The sequence below is a fragment of the Daphnia pulicaria genome, chromosome 10 (assembly GCF_021234035.1).
Source record: "Daphnia pulicaria isolate SC F1-1A chromosome 10, SC_F0-13Bv2, whole genome shotgun sequence".
Classification (NCBI taxonomy): domain Eukaryota; kingdom Metazoa; phylum Arthropoda; class Branchiopoda; order Diplostraca; family Daphniidae; genus Daphnia; species Daphnia pulicaria.
In genome coordinates, this window is record NC_060922.1 from 143,116 (window position 1) to 164,139 (window position 21,024).

Here is a 21,024-nt window from a genome sequence, read left to right on the forward strand (position 1 = left end):
GGCTCTTGAGATTCCACGACCTGTGTTGTGTTCCGCCCTATGCAATGCCCACAACCAATTAAAAACGAAACCGTCACAACATTCCAATGGCAATGCGACAATTCACCTGTAAAAATAATTAACAACCCCATCAGAAAAGTGTAGCCCAGAAGCGTACGCGTCACGTCGTCCGAATTTCTCAACAGGCCAATTACGATGGCAAACTTCTTACCACTTGCAGCGCCAGCAGCATATATCGCTCAACGCTTTTTTCAGTCTCCACACCAAGACACTAAGGGCAACCTTCATCTTTAGGGGCGAATTCTATGAATGAAGATATGGATGAATTGAACTAGCGAGGACTTGGAACGTTCCAATGACTGTAAACGTAGCCAAGAACGAGCGCCGTCAACCCGTGCCTAGTCAACACGACAGGCTATTGATTGATAAGGGAACGAAACAACTCGTCGCCATCGAAATGCGAACATAAAACACTATAAAAAACGTCGATTCAAGCGTCACAGTAGCACATTAGCGAAATAAAAACAAACGAAAGACGCCCACAACATTTCTATTAACAAGAGAAAAAAATTCAAAAACAAACCAAATATATAAAAACGTATAAGCACCCAAAAGCAAGAAGCTAACAACAAAGTAATGCATTTATATGAAATAAAGCAGAACAAATATGCAAATCGGCCTATTCCCTACGGATTAATATGGCAATTGGAATTTTTAAAAATTATTTAAAAAAAAATGGAAACCTTAACACAGAAAAGAACACATATTTTTAAGCTTGTCCACATTCCGTCTGGATCCGTCAGATCACGTTTTTCACGAAAGTATCGGGTTTTCAGTAGAAGCAAACTGAAATGCGCGTCTCTCGGCGCGTCTAGATACAGTTTCTACTACTTCATTATCACTTTGTAAACGTTTCGTGTTGGAAGGCAAATATTTTTCAACTTGTGTAGAAAATGATTCACTGTATCGGCAAGAAGTGGCAAAATGTTCACAATTACGAAATCTTAAACTATACTTGAAGAGCTCTTTATAATGTTCCAGCGCCCTTTGGACAATTATGTCATTTGGGTAAGTTTCCAAACGTTTTCTGCGGGCAACTTCTTCCAAATTATTGACGCGACAGCAATGCCCTTGACATGGAGGCGTACTGCACAGTTCTGAAACGTCCTTCTTTTCGATTGTACTCCATTTGTTCTCAGGACTACTAACACCAATGGTGTTTCTGCAATTAAGGAAAAATATTCTTCGGCTAAATATCTTTTCCGATCTTTTCTGAATTGAGCAATAACATTGTCGGAAACAAAAACTGCATGATTGAGTCGTCATACATAGCTTACCGATCGCCAATGTAAACAGCCCAGTGCTTGTATTTCTTGTAGTACTTGGTGCGTCTAAATGAGATCAAATCTCCATTTTGGGCTATCACGACAGCGTCAACATTTCCGAAGGGTGCTGCCATGATCGTTTTTCCAAAGAAATATAAATAACTGCACTCGACGAAAGATATCTTCCTTCTAAATCAATGTAGAATTAGTTGAATGACTTAAATATGTTAGAACAATTAAGAAAAATGTGAATACTTAGGTTTCAAGTGTGCAAGGCAAATTTTTTTGCTTTAGGCCTAATGGACAAGTTGACAAATTGGCTCAATCTGGACAAGATGTATGAAGATTTTTGAAGTGATGGATCCCTCGGCCTGAATCGTCAAATCTGAACAAGAAGTAGGCCTACAATAAAGATTTAGCAAACAACAGTTTTCAAGAAGGTAGATAGCCTACTTCAAGTGTGAATGAAACGAAATTGTCACATCTCATATGTAATTCCGCTTGTATTAATGAAATGCATAGTTGCACACGAGTTTATCTTTTCGCCCAACTTGTCTGCTATGGGCTTAATACTTATTGCCAGTTATAATTTTTTTGTGATGCTTCTATTTTTATTCAATAACAAATGCCACCTTTTTTAGTTCAAAATCAATCAACTGCAATTAATTAGAATTATTTGTTCATGTTATTGTGCACTTTTCCCCTTTTTTATTCGTTACTTGTAGTTTTAAGTTTAACTGGCAACATACCAGCCAACCCAGCCCATACAGCTGACAAGAGTCAAGACAGCTGACTGTCTTTCGTCTCATAAATAGAAACACACCCTTTTTTGTTTTCCTTTTGTCTCACGTGGAAATCAGCTAAAGTAATGGATAATTTCTTTCATTTTTTTCGATTGAGCACAATTGATTTCTTATAAGATTCATAACATTTCTTTATAGTTTGGGCGCATTGAAAAAAAATTTCTTTTGCCTTGAATGGAGCCCTCACAACATTGTTGAACAATTTCTTAGGTTGTGGAAACTTTTGTTTAATATTCATAGGCAAAAGGGGGTGACACAAAGCCTTTTTTAATGCAACCAAACTTTACAGAAATATTTTGAATTAATTCACGGGAATGGCAACACAAATTTATGTATGATGACGCACGAAATCAGCAGATAAACCGGAAAATGACCGCACCCCTGCCACGGCGTACGACCTGACCCCTACCGGCAAGAAGTACCACGATTCCTTCCAGGCTTATATAATCATTCTCGTGAGTCCTCTTTAATAAAACTTCATAGTCTATGGTACATACAATTAGAAATTATAACTGATTTTGTTTGTTTCACAATAACCATGTGTTTTCCAGAGATCTTCCATCTATTGCTAAAAAGTTGACTTGAAAGTTGACGAGTTGAACCAAAGGTGCGAAAAAGCGAAAATGGCAAACAAATCGTCGGTTGGAATATTTGGGGGAAAGTCACAACCAAAAATTGTCTTTTTCCCCCAAACAGAGACAGACCCCGAAAAAAGCTACGAAATATCTGAAGATGTGCTATTTCGACGTTTACTCAGTGAAAAAACTGCAAAAGAGGTCGGAGATGCGCAACACAATGACACGTCAAGTATCCTCAAACGAATTGACCTGAAGTCTACGATATCACAAGTTGAAACACACAAATCTCGAAATGTTGGTCAGATCGAATCGGAAAACATTTTCGTCGTATTCCAGACCACCAGCAGTAAAGAGAATCGACAGTACTGGTGGTCGTTGGAGGAGAGTACTGAAAGTGTCGCCATGCAGAGATCGCAGGAAAAATACGTAGTCATAAACAAGTTCAAGGGAAAAATTCGAAATCAAGTTGAAACCATTGCAGACGGATTAAAAGGAAAGGGTTCGATTAAAGATTTCTTGATTTTATTATGGATTCACATTGTTATTGACCTCAAATACCAAAGTTTCTTATCCAGATGCGAGTCGTTCATTCCCTTGGTCATGAAAAAAATTACAGAAACCTATTACGAATACCCGCCAAATTACTTTACTTATTCAGCCCTTTCATCTGAAGAAATCAATCCCCAAGTGGAAGAAATAATCAATTTTCTCACCAAAGTTACTAAATGGCACCCACTACTGTGCCTAACGTATTTGGGAGATATCCACCAGTTCGACCGAGTGTTGGGAAATGGATTTTTTAAAACCAAAATCGACGGCATCTACAACCGATTGACTCTGCTCAACGCGGCGATTCTCTTTTGTAAAACAGGAATGGTTAAACATGTTTTAGAGAAAAAGAAGGCCAATGCCAGAAAACGCGACCAGGCAGGAAGGAATGCCCTTAATATGGCAGCCCTGTTCACTGACGAAGAAGAAATAATCAAATTACTTTTGAGTTTTCAAATTAAGGACAAATTAAACATTAAAGATAAATCAGGGATGACTGCCCTTCATTACGCAGTCATCTCGTCCAACTTGACAGTTGCTAGACTCCTGATAGACCAGGCCGCCGATTTCAAAAGACTGGATCCGACCGGCCATTCGCCACTGCATTTAGCAGCCCATTACGCAAAGGATAACCAGATTCTCGAGCTGCTCCTGACTAAAGTGAACATAGACGAATGTGATACAGCCGGAATAACTGCCCTGCACAGCGCCGCCATCGCCTCCAACGCCATTTCCGCTCGATATCTCATCGAAAGGGGTGCAGACATCAACCGTGTTGACAAACGCGGCCGAACTCCAGTCCACGTCGCTGCCGCCTTGGCAAAGAACATGGATTTCTTCAATGTTTTTCTGAGTAATGAAAAGGCGGATCTCGAATGCTCCGACGAACGCAAACTAACCGTACTGGCTTACGCAAAGATCAACCAATTTGGGTTGGCTAAGGAAATCGTCAGTGGCATTGAAAAGAAAATCAATGACAAACGCAGCGAATACAGCTTAGCTAAGAAAACCGCAGGTGTGCAACCATGTACTGGTGGCGAGTATAAGCATGCGTCGATTTTCGGGAACCTGATGGAAAACATCACTGGAGGCATTAATGTAATGGGGAAATATTCTCAAAAATTTAAAAGTACGCGAAATTTAACTGGTGGCGAGTACAAGAAAACATTGCTCTTCGTGCCCGATGCTGATAATGAACCTGACGTGGTCCACGAAATCTCGGAACCTGCGCTATTTCAATTTGGATTGAATGAAGAAACTCTGGAAGAATTCAAAGGAGCTGAAGTTGAAATCGCCAAAATGTTGGACGTTTTAAAAGACATCGACAAACAATCGAAAATCACTCAAGTCGAAGCCTACCATAGCAGCAGGAAAAAAATGACAGATGCATTGAAAGCTTATCACGTTTTCATCGTCTTCAAGTCGACAAGTGAAAAAGCAGACGATGGAGTCTACTGGTGGTCGTTGGAGAAGCACACGGAATACATTGTCTTGCAACGATCCCGCAACAAAGACAACGTCAAGAACAAGTTGCATGGCAAAGAACGAATCAAAGTGAAATCCATAAAAGAAGATTTAAAAGGAAAAGGTACGATTAAAGATCTGTTTGCAATTCTTTGGGCCCATCAGGTGATTCCAGAAAAGTACAACATCTTTTGCTCAAACTGCCAGTTCTTGGTCTCTTTCGTAGGCGAACAAATTACCGAAATAGGATACAAATACAAGGGATATTTCAAGTACTATCCTTCTCCTGAAAAAGGCCGGGACAAACAAATGTTGGAGTTAATCAACGTCATAAGAGATTGTTCTGATTGGTCCCCTTTATTCCATCTCATTAAAATGGGAAATACCGATCTTGTTGATAAAACAGTAGCAAGTGGCATGTACGACATCAACGCCTTCCACAATGGACTTACTCCGCTTCACTTAGCCATTATGTTGAACAAAACCAAAATGGTTCAACATCTTCTACAACCTCCAATGAATGCAGATCCCACAAAACGCGACGCATCCGGAAAGAGCGCCCTTCTATTGGCTGTCGACATGTACGAAATGAAAGAAGAGATCTTCGATTTGCTACTGGCACATGACAAAGTCAACGTTGACGATGTGGACGAAGACGGACAAACTGCTCTCCATTTGGCCGCTCGTAAAAGCAACATTTTTCAAAAATTATTAGAAAGAGGAGCCAATCCCAACATTTTCGACAAAATCGGTAGGTCTCCTCTTCATGTGGCAGCACTTGATAGAGACGGTATCCCTGTCATCGATTTGCTCCTAGCTCATCCTAAAGTCAAGGTGGACGATGTAAACGAATTCGGAATAACTGCGCTTCATGCTGCCGCTTACGCATCCAACGTTATTGCTGTCAAACGCTTGATAGAAAAAGGAGCCAATCCCAACCTTTTCGACAAAGACGATCTGTCCCCTCTTCACGTGGCAGCCCTGCAAAAAAACGGTAACCCTATGATTGATCTACTCTTAGAAGCTCAAAAAGTCAAAGGATTGGGCGACGTAAACAATCAAAATAAACAAGGAAGGACTGCACTTCATTACGCCGCCGCTTATTCCAATGAAATCACGACCGAGCATTTGATCGAAAAGGGCGCAGATCTCCACTGTCGAACCAATGTTGGCGATACTCCACTTCACTATGCTGCACTTGGTGCAAAAGACATGAACACCATCGACTTGTTATTGGAGAACATTAACGAAGGAGAGATTGAACAGTACAAAAACGATGAAAGACTTTTCTTTTTCGCCAGGCATAACTCGCACGGATTAGAAGTTGGAATAATTGATCGGTTACGTAAAAAGGACATAGGCCTAATACCTCCAAGTACCGAAACCGACGATTGTTGGACTGGAGAATCCGACGAGGCAACAGGCGTCAATACTCGCCGTTTCGTATTAGACAAAGGCGCCGATCCTTCAATTGACTTGACGGGATTTTATGGCCTTGATTTCTTAATAACGCGAGTCAAGATATCACTGGGAATCTATGACGATATCAATGGCCGCGATCAAAACGGTGAAACTCCCCTTTTTTCCACTATACGCGCCAACAACGTGAATGCGGTTAGAAATTTGCTGGAAAAGGGAGCCGATCCCACCATACGCAACAACAAAGGCGAAACTCCATTTCATGTTGCAGTGGAAAACTGTAGAGATTTCGATATTCTCAATTTACTTCTGGGAAGTGGAAAAGTTGACATCAATGAAATAACAAGTGAATATGGAGAGACTGCACTCCACATCGCAGTCATGGGATCCAACAAAGCTGCAGCAGAATTTCTTTTATCAAAAGGAGCCAACCCCAACGTCGCTGATAAAGATGGAGCCACTCCACTTCATTTGGCGGTATGGTTTGCAAAAGGCATGGACATTTTCGAGTTACTCGTCAATCATCCAGACGTGGATGTCAATTGTTTGGACAAATGGGGGCAAAATGCGCTAGATAAAGCAAAGTTCTACAACGCACACGGGCACGGCGAAAGAATTGCCAATCTGTTGAAAGAAAAAGGCGCCATGGAAAGAGAAGACAGACTGTTCAAAGGAAACAATGAATCCTTAAAAAAACTTGTGAATTATACTTCCAGCAATGCTGCCGACGAAATTGAAAACGTTTTAAGCGACGCTACAGTACCATTTGAGAACCAAATCGCTAGGATTAAGGATGAACATTTGGTTTCTGCTATAGAACACTCGGACCTAGAACGTGTTCGTCTTCTATTGAAAAATGGAGCAGATATCAGCAGCGCACGGGGAGAAGATGGAATGAATGCGTTTCATGTGGCATCACGTTATGCAAAGACGACGGATCTCATCGACGTCATTCTAGAAACTGGCAAATTCGACATTAACGGAGTGGACAACGATGGAAGGACACCTCTTCATTGGGCAATCATGGGAACAAACTTGGAAACGATTGCTCATCATCTGATTCAAAAGGGAGCCGATCCCACCATTACCGACAAGGAAGGCAACACCGCACTTCACTTTGCGGCCCTTCATGCAAAAACAATCGAAACAATCACTTTAATCCTGGAAAATAAACAAGTCGATATCAATCACCGTGACGAACTTGGAAGAACTGCTCTACATTACGCAATAGAGAAAAAAAACGTGGAGATTGTTCGATGCTTGGTGGAAAAAGGAGCCGATCCCACCATACACGACCATACCGGCTACACTCCATTTCATTTTGCAGCATATTTTCTGACAGACACTGATGTTCTCGGTCTCCTGCTGGAAACTGGAATAGTTGACATCAATGAAACCACATCTAAAGAGGGATTGACTGCTCTTCATCTGGAAATTATAAAATACAACGTGCCTGCCCTTCGCTTCCTGTTATCAAAAGGAGCTAACCCCAATGTCGGTGATGAGAACGGAATCACTCCACTTCACCTGGTGGCAACGCTTGCAAAAGATATAGATATCGTCGAACTATTCCTCAATCATCCAGACACGAATGTCAATTGCCTGGACAATGAAGGGCGAAATGCGCTAGATTACGCGAATGACAACGAGCACGGGCACAGCGAACGATTAACCAAACTTTTGAAAGAAAAAGACGTCGTCTCTCAAACTGGAAACTCTCTTGAGGACGAAAAAGTCCAAAAAGAGATTACCTTCAAGAATATTGTGAAAGGAATTCTAGCTTATGCAATCGAAAATTCTGACGTTGAAAAGGTTCGAATCCTAATAGAAAAGGGAGCAGAAATTAGCACTGTGACTTGGGGAGAAGAAGGGGTGAATGCACTTCACGTGGCATCGGTTTATGCAAAGAAGACGGAACTACTTGACGTCATTCTGGCAGCCGGTCAATTCGAAATCAATGGTAGTAACGTAAATGGAATGACCGCTCTTCATTATGCGTCCCATGCCAATAACATGACCACTGCTCGCTACTTGCTGGAAAAAGGAGCCGATCCTGCCATAGGAGACAATAAAGGCTTCACTCCACTTCACTTAGCTGCAAAACACAGTTACAACACCGATATTCTCGCCTTACTTTTGACAAGGGAAAAGAAAATTGAAATCAACAAGGTTAACGAATCTGGATTGACTGCCCTTTATGTAGCAGTTGCAACATCCAACGTGACTGCCGCGCGCTTCCTGTTAGAAAAAGGAGCAAACCCCAACGTCGCTGATCCAAATGGATACATTCCACTTCACGTGGCGGCCAAATATGCAAAAGACATGGACATTGTTGAGCTACTCCTCAATCACAAAGACACGAATGTCAACTTTTTAGACAATGCCGGGCGAAATGCGCTAGATTTCGCAATGGACAACGAGCACGGACTCGGTAAAGCAATTGTCAATCTGCTGAGGGAAAAAATGGCCGCGAAGGCAGAAGGAAGCAAACACGAACTAGAGAACATCGCGACATCCATACCACCAAGTCGCATCATAAAAAATTCGGACATAGAAAAGATTCGTTTCTTGATAGAAAACGGACAAGATATTAGCGCGATGACTTGGGGAGAAAACGGAACGAACGCACTTCACCTGGCGGCAGCTGACGAAAAGGCGGCGGAATTCATCGACGTCATTCTGGAGACTGGGAAATTTGACATCAACGGAGTTGACAACGACGGAAGGACTCCACTCCATTACGCAATTGAGAGACCCAACCCTGTTACAATCAATGCTCGTCGTCTGATCAAAATGGGAGCCAATACCAACATTGCTGACAAGAACGGAGTCACCCCTCTTCACATGGCAGCAAGGAATGCAAAGTCAATGGATCTCATTGAGATCCTCCTAAACACTGAAGCCGTGGACGTGAATTGTGTCGACATAAAAGGCCGTACTCCACTTTCTTGTGCTCGAGACAACATACACGGACTAGGCCAGAGGATTGTCCATCGTCTGAAGGAATATGGCGCAATGCGATAGTAAGAAAATAACAAACTCTTTTTCATTCTCATTTATCCCAACCTCTAATTAAAAAATCTGGAAAATTATGGAGGCGCTGTTAAATTGGACAAAATAACCAATTTATACTCTTTCTTTATCGCCATTCATATTACCAGTCCTTACAGCCTATAAGTATCGAATAGAGAAACAAAGTTTAAACGAGGCGACTGCGTAAAACGTTACAAGTATTGCAACGTTGGTTTCCCTCTCTCTGTAAATGTTCTATATTATAAGAGTTTTCTAACCCGAACAAAAGGCAGAAGCGAAAAAATGACAACCAATTCAACGTAAAGTTCAAACATTGGTTGAATAAGAAAAGCTTATTACAGAGTCGTAAACGTCTAGATAAAAATAAACAAAAAGATTAGGAAAGTAGACGGGAAAGTCAATTGGGTACCTTCACCATAAAAAAAAATCAATATAAATGAGTTGCAATGTCATTTTTAAGTTTAAATTTTTTCAGTAACAATTTGGGTAAGACAAGAGTTTGTTTAAACGATGCGTCAATATCTCATACTAGACGATTGAAATTTGGCTTCTTTACATCAATTTAACTAAAATTTTGTTGTTGTTTTTTCTTCACAAAAGTGTTTCGCTGTCGATAAAATTCGAGAGAGACGCGATTTTAGGGATGGGGGCTTACGGAGTCATTTTCAAAGGAGAATGGAACCATTTACAAGTTGCAGTCAAACGATTTGAATTGTCGGAGTGTGAAGCCTACAAACAGGAAGATGCTCTGAGAGAACTTGACCATCCAAATGTCGTCAAACTTTATCACGTTGAAAGCGACCTTGATTTCAGGTAAATAAAATTCTCAATAGGCATAAAAAGAAAAGGTGCTCTAATGTTTTTGTTCTGTCAAATCAGATATTATGCGCTGGAACTGTGCCAGGCATCGCTGGATCACAAATTCTTGGATGAGACGAACCCAAAAAAATATCGTGGACTCATGCCACCAGAAAAAGAAGTTTGCCTCCAATTGGCCAAGGGATTGGCCTACATTCACGATAAAGGATTGATCCATCGAGATATCAAACCGGAAAACGTTCTCATCTGGGTGGATTACACTGGAGAAAAAGTCGTAATGAAATGGTCGGGATTTGGACTTAGTAAACAAGTGAACGAAAGAGGAAGTCATTCCATTAGTGGAATGAGAGGAACCAACAATTGGATGGCGCCGGAAATTTTGAAGACAACAACCAGCATGCATCGAAGAGGAACCGTCAAGAGCGATGTTTTTAGCGCAGGACTTGTTTTCGGCTATTATCTATTAGACGGTGATCATCCTTTCGGTTCACCTATCAATGTTCTACCAAACATTGTCAAGAATAAGCCAGTCAATCTGACAAGTAAGTTCCGTGACTTAATAAGCCAGATTGAAATAGCAAATTACATTTGGGTGAAATTTCATCATTGCAGAAATGAAATTACATCCCATGCACGCGATCATCATGGAAATGTTGAAGGATAATCCCGACGAGAGGATTTCATCGGACGATGTTGTTTCAGGATTAAACAACTTGATAGAATTCCAGTTAAGAATTGGGCTATTATTTCAACCATATTATATATTATTCATATCATATTCAAGTGAGGGAAAAGTTTGTTTAAATATCAATCTGTTGTACTTGACGATTGATAGGCCTATTTGACTTCCTTTCACCAATCATACGTACTTACATCATTTTGATTAAAAATATGTTTGTTTGTTTCTTACACCAAAGGGTTTCACTGCCGATTTCTATCGACAGAAAAAAGGTTTTAGGGGAAGGGCGTTACGGAATCGTTTTTGAAGGGACGTGGATGGACAGAAAAGTGGCCGTCAAGCGAATTCAAATCGAAAACGTTGAAAACAACAAAGGAGGAGAAGAAGCTCTACAGATATTAGATCATCCAAATGTCGTCAAACTTTTGCACGTTGAAAGCGACATTGATTTCAGGTGAATAAAATTCTCAATAGGCATAAAAAGAAAAGGTGCTCTAATGTTTTTGTTCTGTCAAATCAGATATTATGCGCTGGAACTGTGCCAGGCATCGCTGGATCACAAATTCTTGGATGAGACGAACCCAAAAAAATATCGTGGACTCATGCCACCAGAAAAAGAAGTTTGCCTCCAATTGGCCAAGGGATTGGCCTACATTCACGATAAAGGATTGATCCATCGAGATATCAAACCGGAAAACGTTCTCATCTGGGTGGATTACACTGGAGAAAAAGTCGTAATGAAATGGTCGGGATTTGGACTTAGTAAACAAGTGAACGAAAGAGGAAGTCATTCCATTAGTGGAATGAGAGGAACCGAAAACTGGTATTCCCCTGAAATATTGAAGATAATGACGGAAGAAAACGATCGTAAAACTACGACAACAACAACCAGCATGCCTCGAAGAGGAACCGTCAAGAGCGACGTTTTTAGCGCAGGACTTGTTTTAGGCTATTATCTATTAGACGGTGATCATCCTTTTGGTTCAAGATTTGATATTCCGACAAACATTTTTAAAAATGAGCCAGTCAATCTGACAAGTATGTTCCGTTATTTCCTAATCCAGATTTAAATCGAAAATTAAATTGTGTTGCTTCATCATTGCAGAAATAAAAGAACATCCCATGCGCGCCATCATCATGGACATGTTGAAGGACAATCCCAACGAGAGGATTTCATCGGCCAATGTTGTTTCAAGAATAAAAAGCATTATATAGGGAAGACAACCGATACACAAAAATAATCTGTTACCAGCATGTTGACTCTTATAGAACCCTTTAACTACACCAACCCCCTCCCCCTTCCCCTAAAAATGCATCGGCGTTACTGCCTTTATTCGCAATCAAATTTTCTCAAGTGCCAAGAATAACCAGCATGACAATTCATTTAATTTCTCTATTTGTCTTTTATCTGCGATGCAACATGATGTGCTTGACGCCACCATTAGGCTACCTTTTTTCATGCGGATCGTTCATAATGATGATAATAATAATAATAATGAAATAATACAAAAGTGTTGCTTACCGGGTTACCGCAAAGTTTTCCTGCTACTCCTGTTGGAAGCGACAAAGTGGACGTTATCGATGCGGCCAGTAATTTCCACAGCACAGCAGTTGGATGTCAATTCGTGCAATCTGGGCAGATTGAGCTCGACGAGGACTTGAATTCCAGCAGACAGTGCAGATCCGGCGGACGAACACAAATTTGACTTGATGGATACGACAAATTTCTTCCGTCTGCAGGGGCGCCTTGTCATGAATAGTAAGCAGTGGGGTGGTGGATCTTCAGGGGTTAGACGGCAGTAACTCGGCTGCCGAAATCAAGAAACATTCACCTAAATCACCTTGAAAAACAACACATTGATGAATGGGTTATTCGCATCATAACATTGCGCCAAATAATGAAAGACAAATGAATTCAAGGCATCGCTACCAGAAATCAGTGGCTCATATCTTTTTAAAAAAGATAATATTTCTTAAAAAAACGCCTCTTTTAAAGAAATTTGGTGGAAAATCTATCGGCGTAAAGAATAAAAATTTAGCGCCAAGCTAGTAGACTTTCCGCCAAATTTCTCTCTGACCGACCGCTCCGCGACGATCATGTGGCCCACAGTCCGCTTATTCAGCTCCTTGGCGGCCTGCAGCGACGAGCTTGGGTCGTGGACGTGGTGGGAAAAAAAGACCTCGACGGCCGGGGTCGATCGATCAACTCGTGCAGGTGCTGCGAGACTAAGTCACTCTCCACATATGGTAAGTGGCTGTTTTCCTTCAATTCCTTTGGCTGCTGAGCATATACATTGGAAAAGGTAACTGAAAAAACTGAGACAAAATTACAAACCCGATTTTGAAAAAGATGCAATTTTTATATTTCACAATCTGCCAATATGCCATCATTCGTTAATACTCGTTTTAAAATGACCACTCTAGGATAAAAATACGCAGTCAAACAGGAATAAACTTACTGCCGCATCACATAAATAGACTAAACTTATTTTAAAAGAAGGTTGAATATGAGCGACATTCACTTGTTAAATAATTTCACTTTAAGGACGGTAGGTTTCTGTTCCTCGGCATCGTCATCGTCCATGTCTTCACCATCTTCTTCGGCCGAACTCGCGGCATTGGCCTGTGAGTCATGAAACAAACGATTATAATTCAGCCCAAAAATGGAGTTAAACTAAATTTCACTCACGTAAGATACGACACCAGAGACCCAGGGTGGTGGGGCTTGATCGGGGCACCTTCTCAAAGCAAATTTGTAAACTTTAAACCCAGATTTCCCTACGCATTGCCAATACTTTTCAACCGTGTATAGACCTAAATAAACAAATGGATAAATTTAAAATTTCAAAAAAATTTTAAAGTTAAATTATTACCATCGTATCTATATCCGTATTCAGGTGCAAATTCGTTTTTGAGGTTGGACCCTCGAATGACACGGACAGGTTTGCGTGTAGTGATATTCAGTGATAAAGCTAAATTTCCCCGGGTCAGAGTTTGATCTTTACTCTGAGGAGCGGTCCGTAAATTCTTCGGGTCGGATGCAGTTCCTTTCAGAGCTCGGCCGCCTTCACCTGTGTACGTGAAACATTCACCTAGGTCAATGTCGTCTTCGTATCCGCCAGAAAGTGAGATGGAATAAGCACCTTCAGGACCTAGTAAGAATTTAGATTTAATATTGAACAAGCTGGAAATGGTAAAATCATTCAATTTACCTGCATGAATTCCAGCAACAGTGGGTCGTTGAATTCCATCAGCACAACATGCCATTCTGGTTTCCCAAATCCTGCCAACCTGAACACCAGGCACTGCCCCATAAAAGTTGGGACGGTTCTTGGGAATCACAATTTTCTGCTTTGGCCCTTTGGGACCTTTTGGCTGTGCACGTCTTCTCTTCCTGGGACCTTCAAACTCTTCATCGTCATCATCAGAGCAAGTGTTTTCATCATACTTGTCACCCTCAAAATCATCATCATCGGAATTGTCACCACCATCATCATCAGAATTTCTCCACGATATCTTCATCTTCTATATTTTAATAGGATTCAATAAAATAATTTTGAATGATCAACTGTTTTCATTTTGAAGTCATAATAACATTACCTTTCCAGATAGCCTGGAAGATTTCCTCCTAACAACACCAGAATTTTCAACATCAGAGGATTCGGCTGTGGAAACTTTCTTCCTTGACTCTGTAGGCCTATCACCACTTGACGGCTTTTTCTCTTTCTTTTGTTTATTTACTGGTTTAACTGGTTTAACATCTCCATATGTATAGATCTAAACAAATAAAAACAGAAAATCGTTAGCACACTGATAATAATCCATGGCTGAACTAGAAAGACTCGACCTGTTCTTGTCGAATGCTTTCGAGAATTCGTCGGTTTTCCTCCAAGTTCTTGATTCGTTGCAATTCATATTCACTCAGTTCTCCACTCTTGGCAGGAGCCATGGTTTCGACGTCTTAAGAGCTAAAAAGTTAAAAAAATAAAATAATAGATCCTCTAGTTGTGGTAAAACGTGACCGCAATGTTATCTCAATCACACAAAAAGTCAACTAGGCCTCGTCAAGAGTCTGTCTGTTATATTGTTCGAAGACATTTTGGCGCGCGACGTCAAGAATGAACAACAACGATGCCATACCGTTTTCCTATTTCTTACTTATCATTTCCCCGGTCTGGCGCGATTTTTAAAAAAATCGACCATTTTGACTAAAACGACTATTTGGCGCAAACTTGTGGTATTGATAACAAAGCAGCGAAAATACTGTTTTGTTTTTGCACTCGAAATCTTAGTTATTTTATTTACAAAACCCCCCAAAAAAAATAACATTTAATATTTATCAAACAATTTAAACTCGGAAATGTCTAGCACTCGGTCGTCACGGTGATCAACATTTTATTTAGATTGAGATAAGAGATATAGATCACAATATAACAGAGAAATATATTACAGATACATAGCCAATCAATTCAGAACTTCAGAAGTCAAACGTGGAAAATCAAGAAATCATACTTAACAATCCAAACGGTTCACAGAAAGATTTGGAAATTGAGCATTATCAAGTTTTTCATAAGTGTCTGGTCCGATGGTGTTTACTGTGACTACCGGTAGCCATTTGCTGTTTACAGGATTCTCGCAAAGAAAAGGATCACCACCACAAACGTCAATAGTTTCGATAGCTGTGGGCAATATGAGGCGGTGAGAATGGAGGAACATTCTATAAGGCAGAACGTCTTTTCCATTGCTGTAAGTGAAGTCACCAACGATCGTGTGTCCTAGTAAAGAGCAATGGATTCTCAATTGATGTCTCCTGCCCGTCACTGGCTTCATCATGACTTTAGTTACGGGAAATCCGTCGTAGAATCCTTTCTGGAGAACTAAGAGTCGGGTGAAAGCTGCCTTTGGATATTGGCAAAATTGTTTGTCAGAGCTGCACATTTTATGTGAATGGCCTGGTCTGGAATCAGCACCTATGATAAACTTGTTGTACTGCCAAAATTTAACTTTGATTGAATGCATGATTTACCAATCGGGAGTGAGATATCAATCAGCTCGTGAGAAACATGTCCACGAAGCAATGCCAGGTAATATTTCCTCGTCTTTCTGGCAGAGAAGGCAGTGCTGCCAAGGTTGGCTGCTTTCTTGTTGGTGGCTAGACACAACACTCCACTTGTAGAATAGTCCAAACGGTGCACAAAGTGGAATCCATGGGCCAATTTGTCATTCACGAAATGGGGGAAGATTTTACGAATTTGATGTTCAACAGTTATCTATGATCTCAAAAGAGTAAAATTAATAACTAGTTGCTTCATCTCGCTATGCTAGAATCATAGTTACCTTGACGCCAGGATCATCAGAATTAATCAAAACATCATAGCATTTGTCAACCACAAGGAAATCGGAGCTTTGATGAAGGACTTTTATGTCACCCGACCTTGTCACCTTATCTGATCCAGTAAAATAACGAAAGTAGTCAGAAATTGTCACGCTGATCCGCAACTTTAATTTCTGTAACCAAGAATGTATTATTATGCAAATTTGTGTCCATGGTGGGTACATGCCCTTTTTGAATTTTGATTAGAAAATTACACGTTTGATTTGATATGCAGACGACGTACCCAACAGTAAACAAAATCAATGTTGCCAGTTTTTAGCTCCCCCTCTCTCTACTCAAATTACGTCACCCGTTCCAATTCCCATGCCCTTTCCTAAACCCTACACGTTACGTTAGGTTAGGTTCCCCCTCCCATCAATTTTTTTGTTTTTACAATTTCCCACTCCAATGAGTCCCTGAAACCTATTTAGTATTTCAGTGTTAAAAAAAAACTATTAATGCTATTCATTTAAACGGGAAGAAGCTAGATGGGCGAGATAGACATCATATATTTTAATTTAAACTTTTACGCAACGGTATCATTAAGGGGAAATGTATTACAAAACAAATACGTTAGGACAGTTTAATACGGTTTGACGTCCTTCCTGCATTTATTATCAGAGAAAGCGTAAAAGTCTTACAAGTGCATTTACGAAGTGGACATAGTTCCGAGTCATGCCGAGTCACGGTGAGTCAAGAACCGGTGTTTAGTTCCGGTTTCAGCAAAATCAAACGAGAATTAACTTGCATTAAATTTATTTGAAAAATAAAGGGCAAATAGATAATCGAATTCCCGATTTAAAAGTAACTTTAAGTTCATAGATTCTTTGGCATATTTCCTTATTACAATTTTGGCACACTTCCGTTGTACACAACATGGGTTGCGTAACCATTGTAAAATGACCTTCAGTTATGTAATTGTATGGCCTGTAGGTCTGATAGTGATGACAAGCATTTTCGTGAGTGGTGAATGTAATATCCCAAAGGTATAAAAACGGAAAGCTCACGTAAAGACCCCATCTAACGACATCCTCGCTTCGTGAAGGCCAGTCGCTTATTCTTATCGTCACCATGGCAACCAAAAAAATCATTGTTTTCCTCGGTTCAACTCGCGAAGGCCGTCAAGGCGAAAAGGTAGCTCGTTATGTCCAAAGTGTGTTGGAAAAGACTGGATTGTCGGCTAAAATATTCGGTAAATATTTAACTTTTTAAAATCTTAATTTCTTGTAGGAATTAATTAACAATATTACTATTAATTTTATGTAGATCCCCTTGAAATGGACTTTCAAGTGCTTAGACAACCTCTGCATTTCATGAAAGACAAAAGTGCTGCTCCAAAGTGGCTAACCGAAGCTAATGAAGAAATAGCAGCAGCAGATGGCTTTGTTGTTGTCCTATCTGAATACAATTGTGGCATCCCGCCAGCTCTAGGCAACATGATGGATCACTTTCCACCAAGTTCTTATCGTCACAGACCTTGCAGCATTATAACCTATTCCATGGGTAAGATTAAGCAAAATTTGCCTAGATAAGTGAACCTGAAAATTAAAACTCTTTTCTTTTTATATCCAGGTGACTATGGAGGAGTCCGAGCAGCCACCATTGTCCAGCCTTTCTTGAGTGAACTTGGAATGATTGCTCTGCCAGTTCGCGTTTCATTGCCAACAGTTCATAAAAAGTTCGAAGAGGATGGTCAGCCAAACGATACACGTTTCCAAGACAATGTTCAGAGACTAGCCACTGAATTATCTTGGTACGCCGATGCCTTGAAGAATCAAAAAGCCGCATCAGAAATTCCTAAATAAGATTTAAGTTAATCCGTCCTCAAACTACGTCAGTCGCAATTTTCAATCTCCAGCAACAACAAATTTTTTTACAAATTCATTCATTAATCTGAGCCCAATACACTAAATGCACCATGCTAAATGTATCTCTTGTCATTAAATGCATTGTTTTTGTTTTCGTGCTCGTCATTTGGTGCTCGTTATTTACCCTCGGTGTTGCCATGGCAATTCATCCCTAAAAATAATTTTACTTTTCAACTACATAATTAATTTTTCAATAAAATATTTAAAAATAAATCTACTAAAATAAAACAATTACTTGAAGTAGTAAAATTAATTCTGACATTATTTTGATATTAATTATTCACTAGTTTATTTAAACTGCAACTTGGCAGCTATGCAGATGTAACCTTCGCGTCGAAATTGCCTTTTTGGATTTGGAAATCGTATCATATGGTCGACGAGTTTGAAAGCCGGGGTGTGCTTGTTTATTTAACGTTTGATGGATTATTTTCACGATCAGTGAATTTCTAGTTTTTTTTTTCTTTGAGCTGAAAATAATGGCAAATGCCCCAGTCATTGTGATCGAAGACAATCCTTCAAACTTTTTAGAATATCGTTTACGAGGTCGGCCTTCTGTGATTTCCTTTGAAGAGTTGAATTTGGGGCATTCTTCTCTTCGTAAAATCGCGGTATGGAGAAATTTCTTTGATAAAAAAAACTGGCATTTAACTGTTTTACTATTTTTTGTATTGTTATAGCCTTACGCACTGAAGATCAGGCAAACTGCACTCATACCAACCCAACAGTTTTTCAGTTATGCTGCAGTTGTGGCAACTATCGATGAAACTAGTTTAGCTTGCATCATTTTTGACTTGGTGAATGCTGATGAAATAATTGCTTACGCTGGGCATTTCGTCACCCAAAAAAATTTCCTATTTGATCCTGTTTTGAGAGAACCAGTTATTTCAGATTTTTCACTGTTGGACAGCAAACCATGTTAGTTTTTTTTTATTGGAATTTTTGTTGTTGATTATCACATTTAACTTGTTCTATTGTCATATTTCCAGATCAAAGTCACTTGACGCTTTTTGGAACGGCTAATTCAAATCTGGTGCTGTTTCCAGATTACTTTGTTCACGGGGTTAGTGAGCCTTATCAAGAGCTGGTAACAAAATCTCAGGATATGTTGATGTCTACATTACAGCAGCAAAACAATGTATGGTAGTTTACTGAATTCAAATAATACTGGAAAGTTTTTTAATTTCAAAATTCACTTTTCAATTAGGTTGTTTCAATGCCAAATGAAAGCAATCGGGTTGTATATTTGCTGCGAGAACCACTGACAACAAGTTTCTACCATGAAACAGCATTGGTAACAGTTTATTATGTCATCTTTTTAAAGAATTATAACAAATTTGTTTATTTTGTTCCTCTTATTAGCCAATCAGTAACAAGAGTTTGGAGAGGATAACCAAAAAAATTCAGCCCATGGGATCAGTCAAAGTAGTCTACGGTGAACTGGGATCTTTCCATTCTCATTCTTACTGCCAACCCAAGGCCACCGAAGATGTGAGTTTTAATTCACTCCAATTTTTGTTGGCACTCATCTTCTTCATTTCAAATTTGTATTCCTGTTGGCAGGCTACCAATTTCAACGCAGTTGACGAAATCGATGGCCGAACCACTTATTACTCTGCATACGAAGAGCCAGGGCTCATGCCATTTTACTACACGAGTTACCTGCTGGGCAGCTTGCGAGATCGTCATGTTGTCGGTGTACTAGAAGAGGATAACTTCTTCATCATGGCCACCAAGCGAGTCTACAAAAGAAACTCGCCCGCAGTTCCAATCAGCCCCGAGAGTCTGGAGGGATCGGAAGTTGTTAAAAAGATCCACCTGCCTTCCACCCTGTCCCTGTCTCAGGTGGTGACCATGTTGGAGCTGCGCCAAATCCTTCGCCACCCTTTCATGTTCCCTGACGAAATTGAAGCCATCACTAAATCATTTGGATTTGACGGTAAAAATTGTCATTTCATTTCCATCGACATTCAAATTTTCAAGAACCTCTTTTTATTTTTAACATTTCCAGAGAGTAATAAGATGCCTGCCATCCCCAGCAGCACTTTTTTCCATCAGATAGGCCCTAAGACGATGATTGAGCGAATTCGAAAGACTTGGCTCATCGACATGCTGGACGTTCATTACACCCAGTTGTTCCAGAATTCCGTCTGCGAATACGGGGAAACTCCCATCGATTCCAATAATCCTACGCTATTTTGTTTAGACATTGCTCGGCTGTGGATTAAAGAATTGCTGAGAGTCATCCATGAAGACAAACCGCCAAAAGATGACCGCAAGTTGAGTAATTTCTTCCGGATGACCATCGCTGAATTTGTCCAGTCTTACCTGGCCAGTTTTGGCCTTTCGCCGGAATTTGCCATCACTTGCCATCACCTCGGAACGGACGGCATTCCGTCATCCGTCTGCCAAATGTCCGTCTCCGCCAGAGACATTGCAAAGCACGTCCAAATGTACCACACGACTCCGCTGTTGGTGTGCGATCATTTCAGACCTTTTTCGCTGTCCTTCACGTCGAAATTCGTCTCGCTGACCAACCAGACGGACGTGTCGCCGCTGGAGATGTGCAAGTCCACGGTGGCCGATTTCCGCGGCTTGGCTTATTTGGAAGTCCTTCGGCAGGTGGATGGATTGACAACCTGTTCATCACCTCCACCCACCCCTCCGCCACTGCCTTGTCCCGTCATGCCGGACTGTGTCAAGAAAAACCGGAAGAGCAAAAAGCGCAGGAGACGTTCAGTGCAAGAGAAAATTTTCTACAAGGTGATGAGAGAGCAACGCAAAGAAAATTCAATGGCCGCCATGGAAAGCGACACGCCCGTTTCACCAAGAGTGACCCGTTCGTGCGTGAGGCTCATCTCCCGCGACGTGTAACAACAACAAAAATTTGAACCTGACCTTTAATTATAAAATGGAATAATTTTGATTTGCTCATTAACTTTTGGCAATTTTGTTCATTTTGTCTTGTTCCTGCATTTTCACTCGCGGCGATTGATCTCGTCGCAGTGAATGTTTCCCCACCCCCTTTAATATGGAGAGTGCCTTTTGTATTTCGATGTTTAAAAAATAAAAGATTGAGAAATGTCTGTAAATATTGATGTCGTGTGCTTTCGCAA

At 40.5% G+C, this 21,024-nt stretch overlaps 6 protein-coding genes across 9 annotated transcripts; 3 read left to right on the forward strand and 3 right to left on the reverse strand.

Moving 5' to 3' along the window:
* On the reverse strand, positions 1-2,453 carry LOC124315042 (phospholipase A and acyltransferase 4-like). Of its 3 annotated transcripts, none has more exons than XR_006911475.1 (5): positions 1,779-2,453; positions 1,581-1,727; positions 1,338-1,514; positions 212-1,222; positions 1-106 (listed from the first exon to the last, which is right to left on the reverse strand). XR_006911475.1 is itself a non-coding variant. In XM_046780402.1 (3 exons), exons 2-3 carry the CDS (start codon positions 1,457-1,459, stop codon positions 814-816), a joined length of 531 nt encoding a protein of 176 aa, XP_046636358.1. In that variant the 5' UTR covers positions 1,460-1,514; positions 1,581-1,727; the 3' UTR covers positions 535-813. The 3 variants fall into 3 exon arrangements, 1 of the variants encoding a protein (XP_046636358.1); XR_006911474.1 differs by having other exon boundaries at positions 2-106; positions 1,581-1,710; XM_046780402.1 differs by lacking the exons at positions 1-106; positions 1,779-2,453 and having other exon boundaries at positions 535-1,222.
* LOC124315033 lies at positions 2,105-12,198 on the forward strand. Of its 2 annotated transcripts, XM_046780389.1 has the most exons (9): positions 2,105-2,190; positions 2,267-2,617; positions 2,680-9,161; positions 9,772-9,984; positions 10,051-10,532; positions 10,603-10,717; positions 10,908-11,123; positions 11,190-11,707; positions 11,775-12,198. In XM_046780389.1, the coding sequence occupies exons 3-9, from the start codon at positions 2,752-2,754 to the stop codon at positions 11,882-11,884; spliced, it is 8,064 nt and encodes a 2,687-aa protein (XP_046636345.1). In that variant the 5' UTR covers positions 2,105-2,190; positions 2,267-2,617; positions 2,680-2,751; the 3' UTR covers positions 11,885-12,198. The 2 variants fall into 2 exon arrangements, with proteins under 2 accessions (XP_046636345.1, XP_046636346.1); XM_046780390.1 differs by lacking the exons at positions 10,603-10,717; positions 10,908-11,123; positions 11,190-11,707 and having other exon boundaries at positions 2,267-2,583.
* An 815-nt stretch (positions 12,199-13,013) lies between these two features.
* LOC124315037 (E3 ubiquitin-protein ligase UHRF1-like) lies at positions 13,014-14,772 on the reverse strand. Its single transcript, XM_046780392.1, has 6 exons — positions 14,517-14,772; positions 14,270-14,446; positions 13,882-14,194; positions 13,543-13,821; positions 13,359-13,483; positions 13,014-13,292 (listed from the first exon to the last, which is right to left on the reverse strand). Exons 1-6 carry the CDS (start codon positions 14,616-14,618, stop codon positions 13,188-13,190), a joined length of 1,101 nt encoding a protein of 366 aa, XP_046636348.1. The 5' UTR covers positions 14,619-14,772; the 3' UTR covers positions 13,014-13,187.
* Positions 14,773-15,047: 275 nt separating this feature from the next.
* LOC124314526 (RNA pseudouridylate synthase domain-containing protein 1-like) lies at positions 15,048-16,297 on the reverse strand (the record flags this gene model as incomplete). Its single annotated transcript, XM_046779723.1, has 4 exons — positions 15,048-15,639; positions 15,696-15,939; positions 16,007-16,177; positions 16,259-16,297. Coding segments are annotated over 4 exons (912 nt in total), but the record flags the coding sequence as incomplete, so codon positions are not given.
* A 667-nt stretch (positions 16,298-16,964) lies between these two features.
* Positions 16,965-18,016, forward strand: LOC124315041 (NADPH azoreductase-like). The gene is made up of 3 exons (XM_046780401.1): positions 16,965-17,235; positions 17,310-17,546; positions 17,616-18,016. The coding sequence occupies exons 1-3, from the start codon at positions 17,115-17,117 to the stop codon at positions 17,846-17,848; spliced, it is 591 nt and encodes a 196-aa protein (XP_046636357.1). The 5' UTR covers positions 16,965-17,114; the 3' UTR covers positions 17,849-18,016.
* A 227-nt stretch (positions 18,017-18,243) lies between these two features.
* Positions 18,244-21,000, forward strand: LOC124315035. The gene is made up of 7 exons (XM_046780391.1): positions 18,244-18,519; positions 18,589-18,826; positions 18,898-19,046; positions 19,116-19,202; positions 19,271-19,399; positions 19,472-19,847; positions 19,920-21,000. Exons 1-7 carry the CDS (start codon positions 18,388-18,390, stop codon positions 20,780-20,782), a joined length of 1,974 nt encoding a protein of 657 aa, XP_046636347.1. The 5' UTR covers positions 18,244-18,387; the 3' UTR covers positions 20,783-21,000.
* Positions 21,001-21,024: the final 24 nt, after the last annotated feature.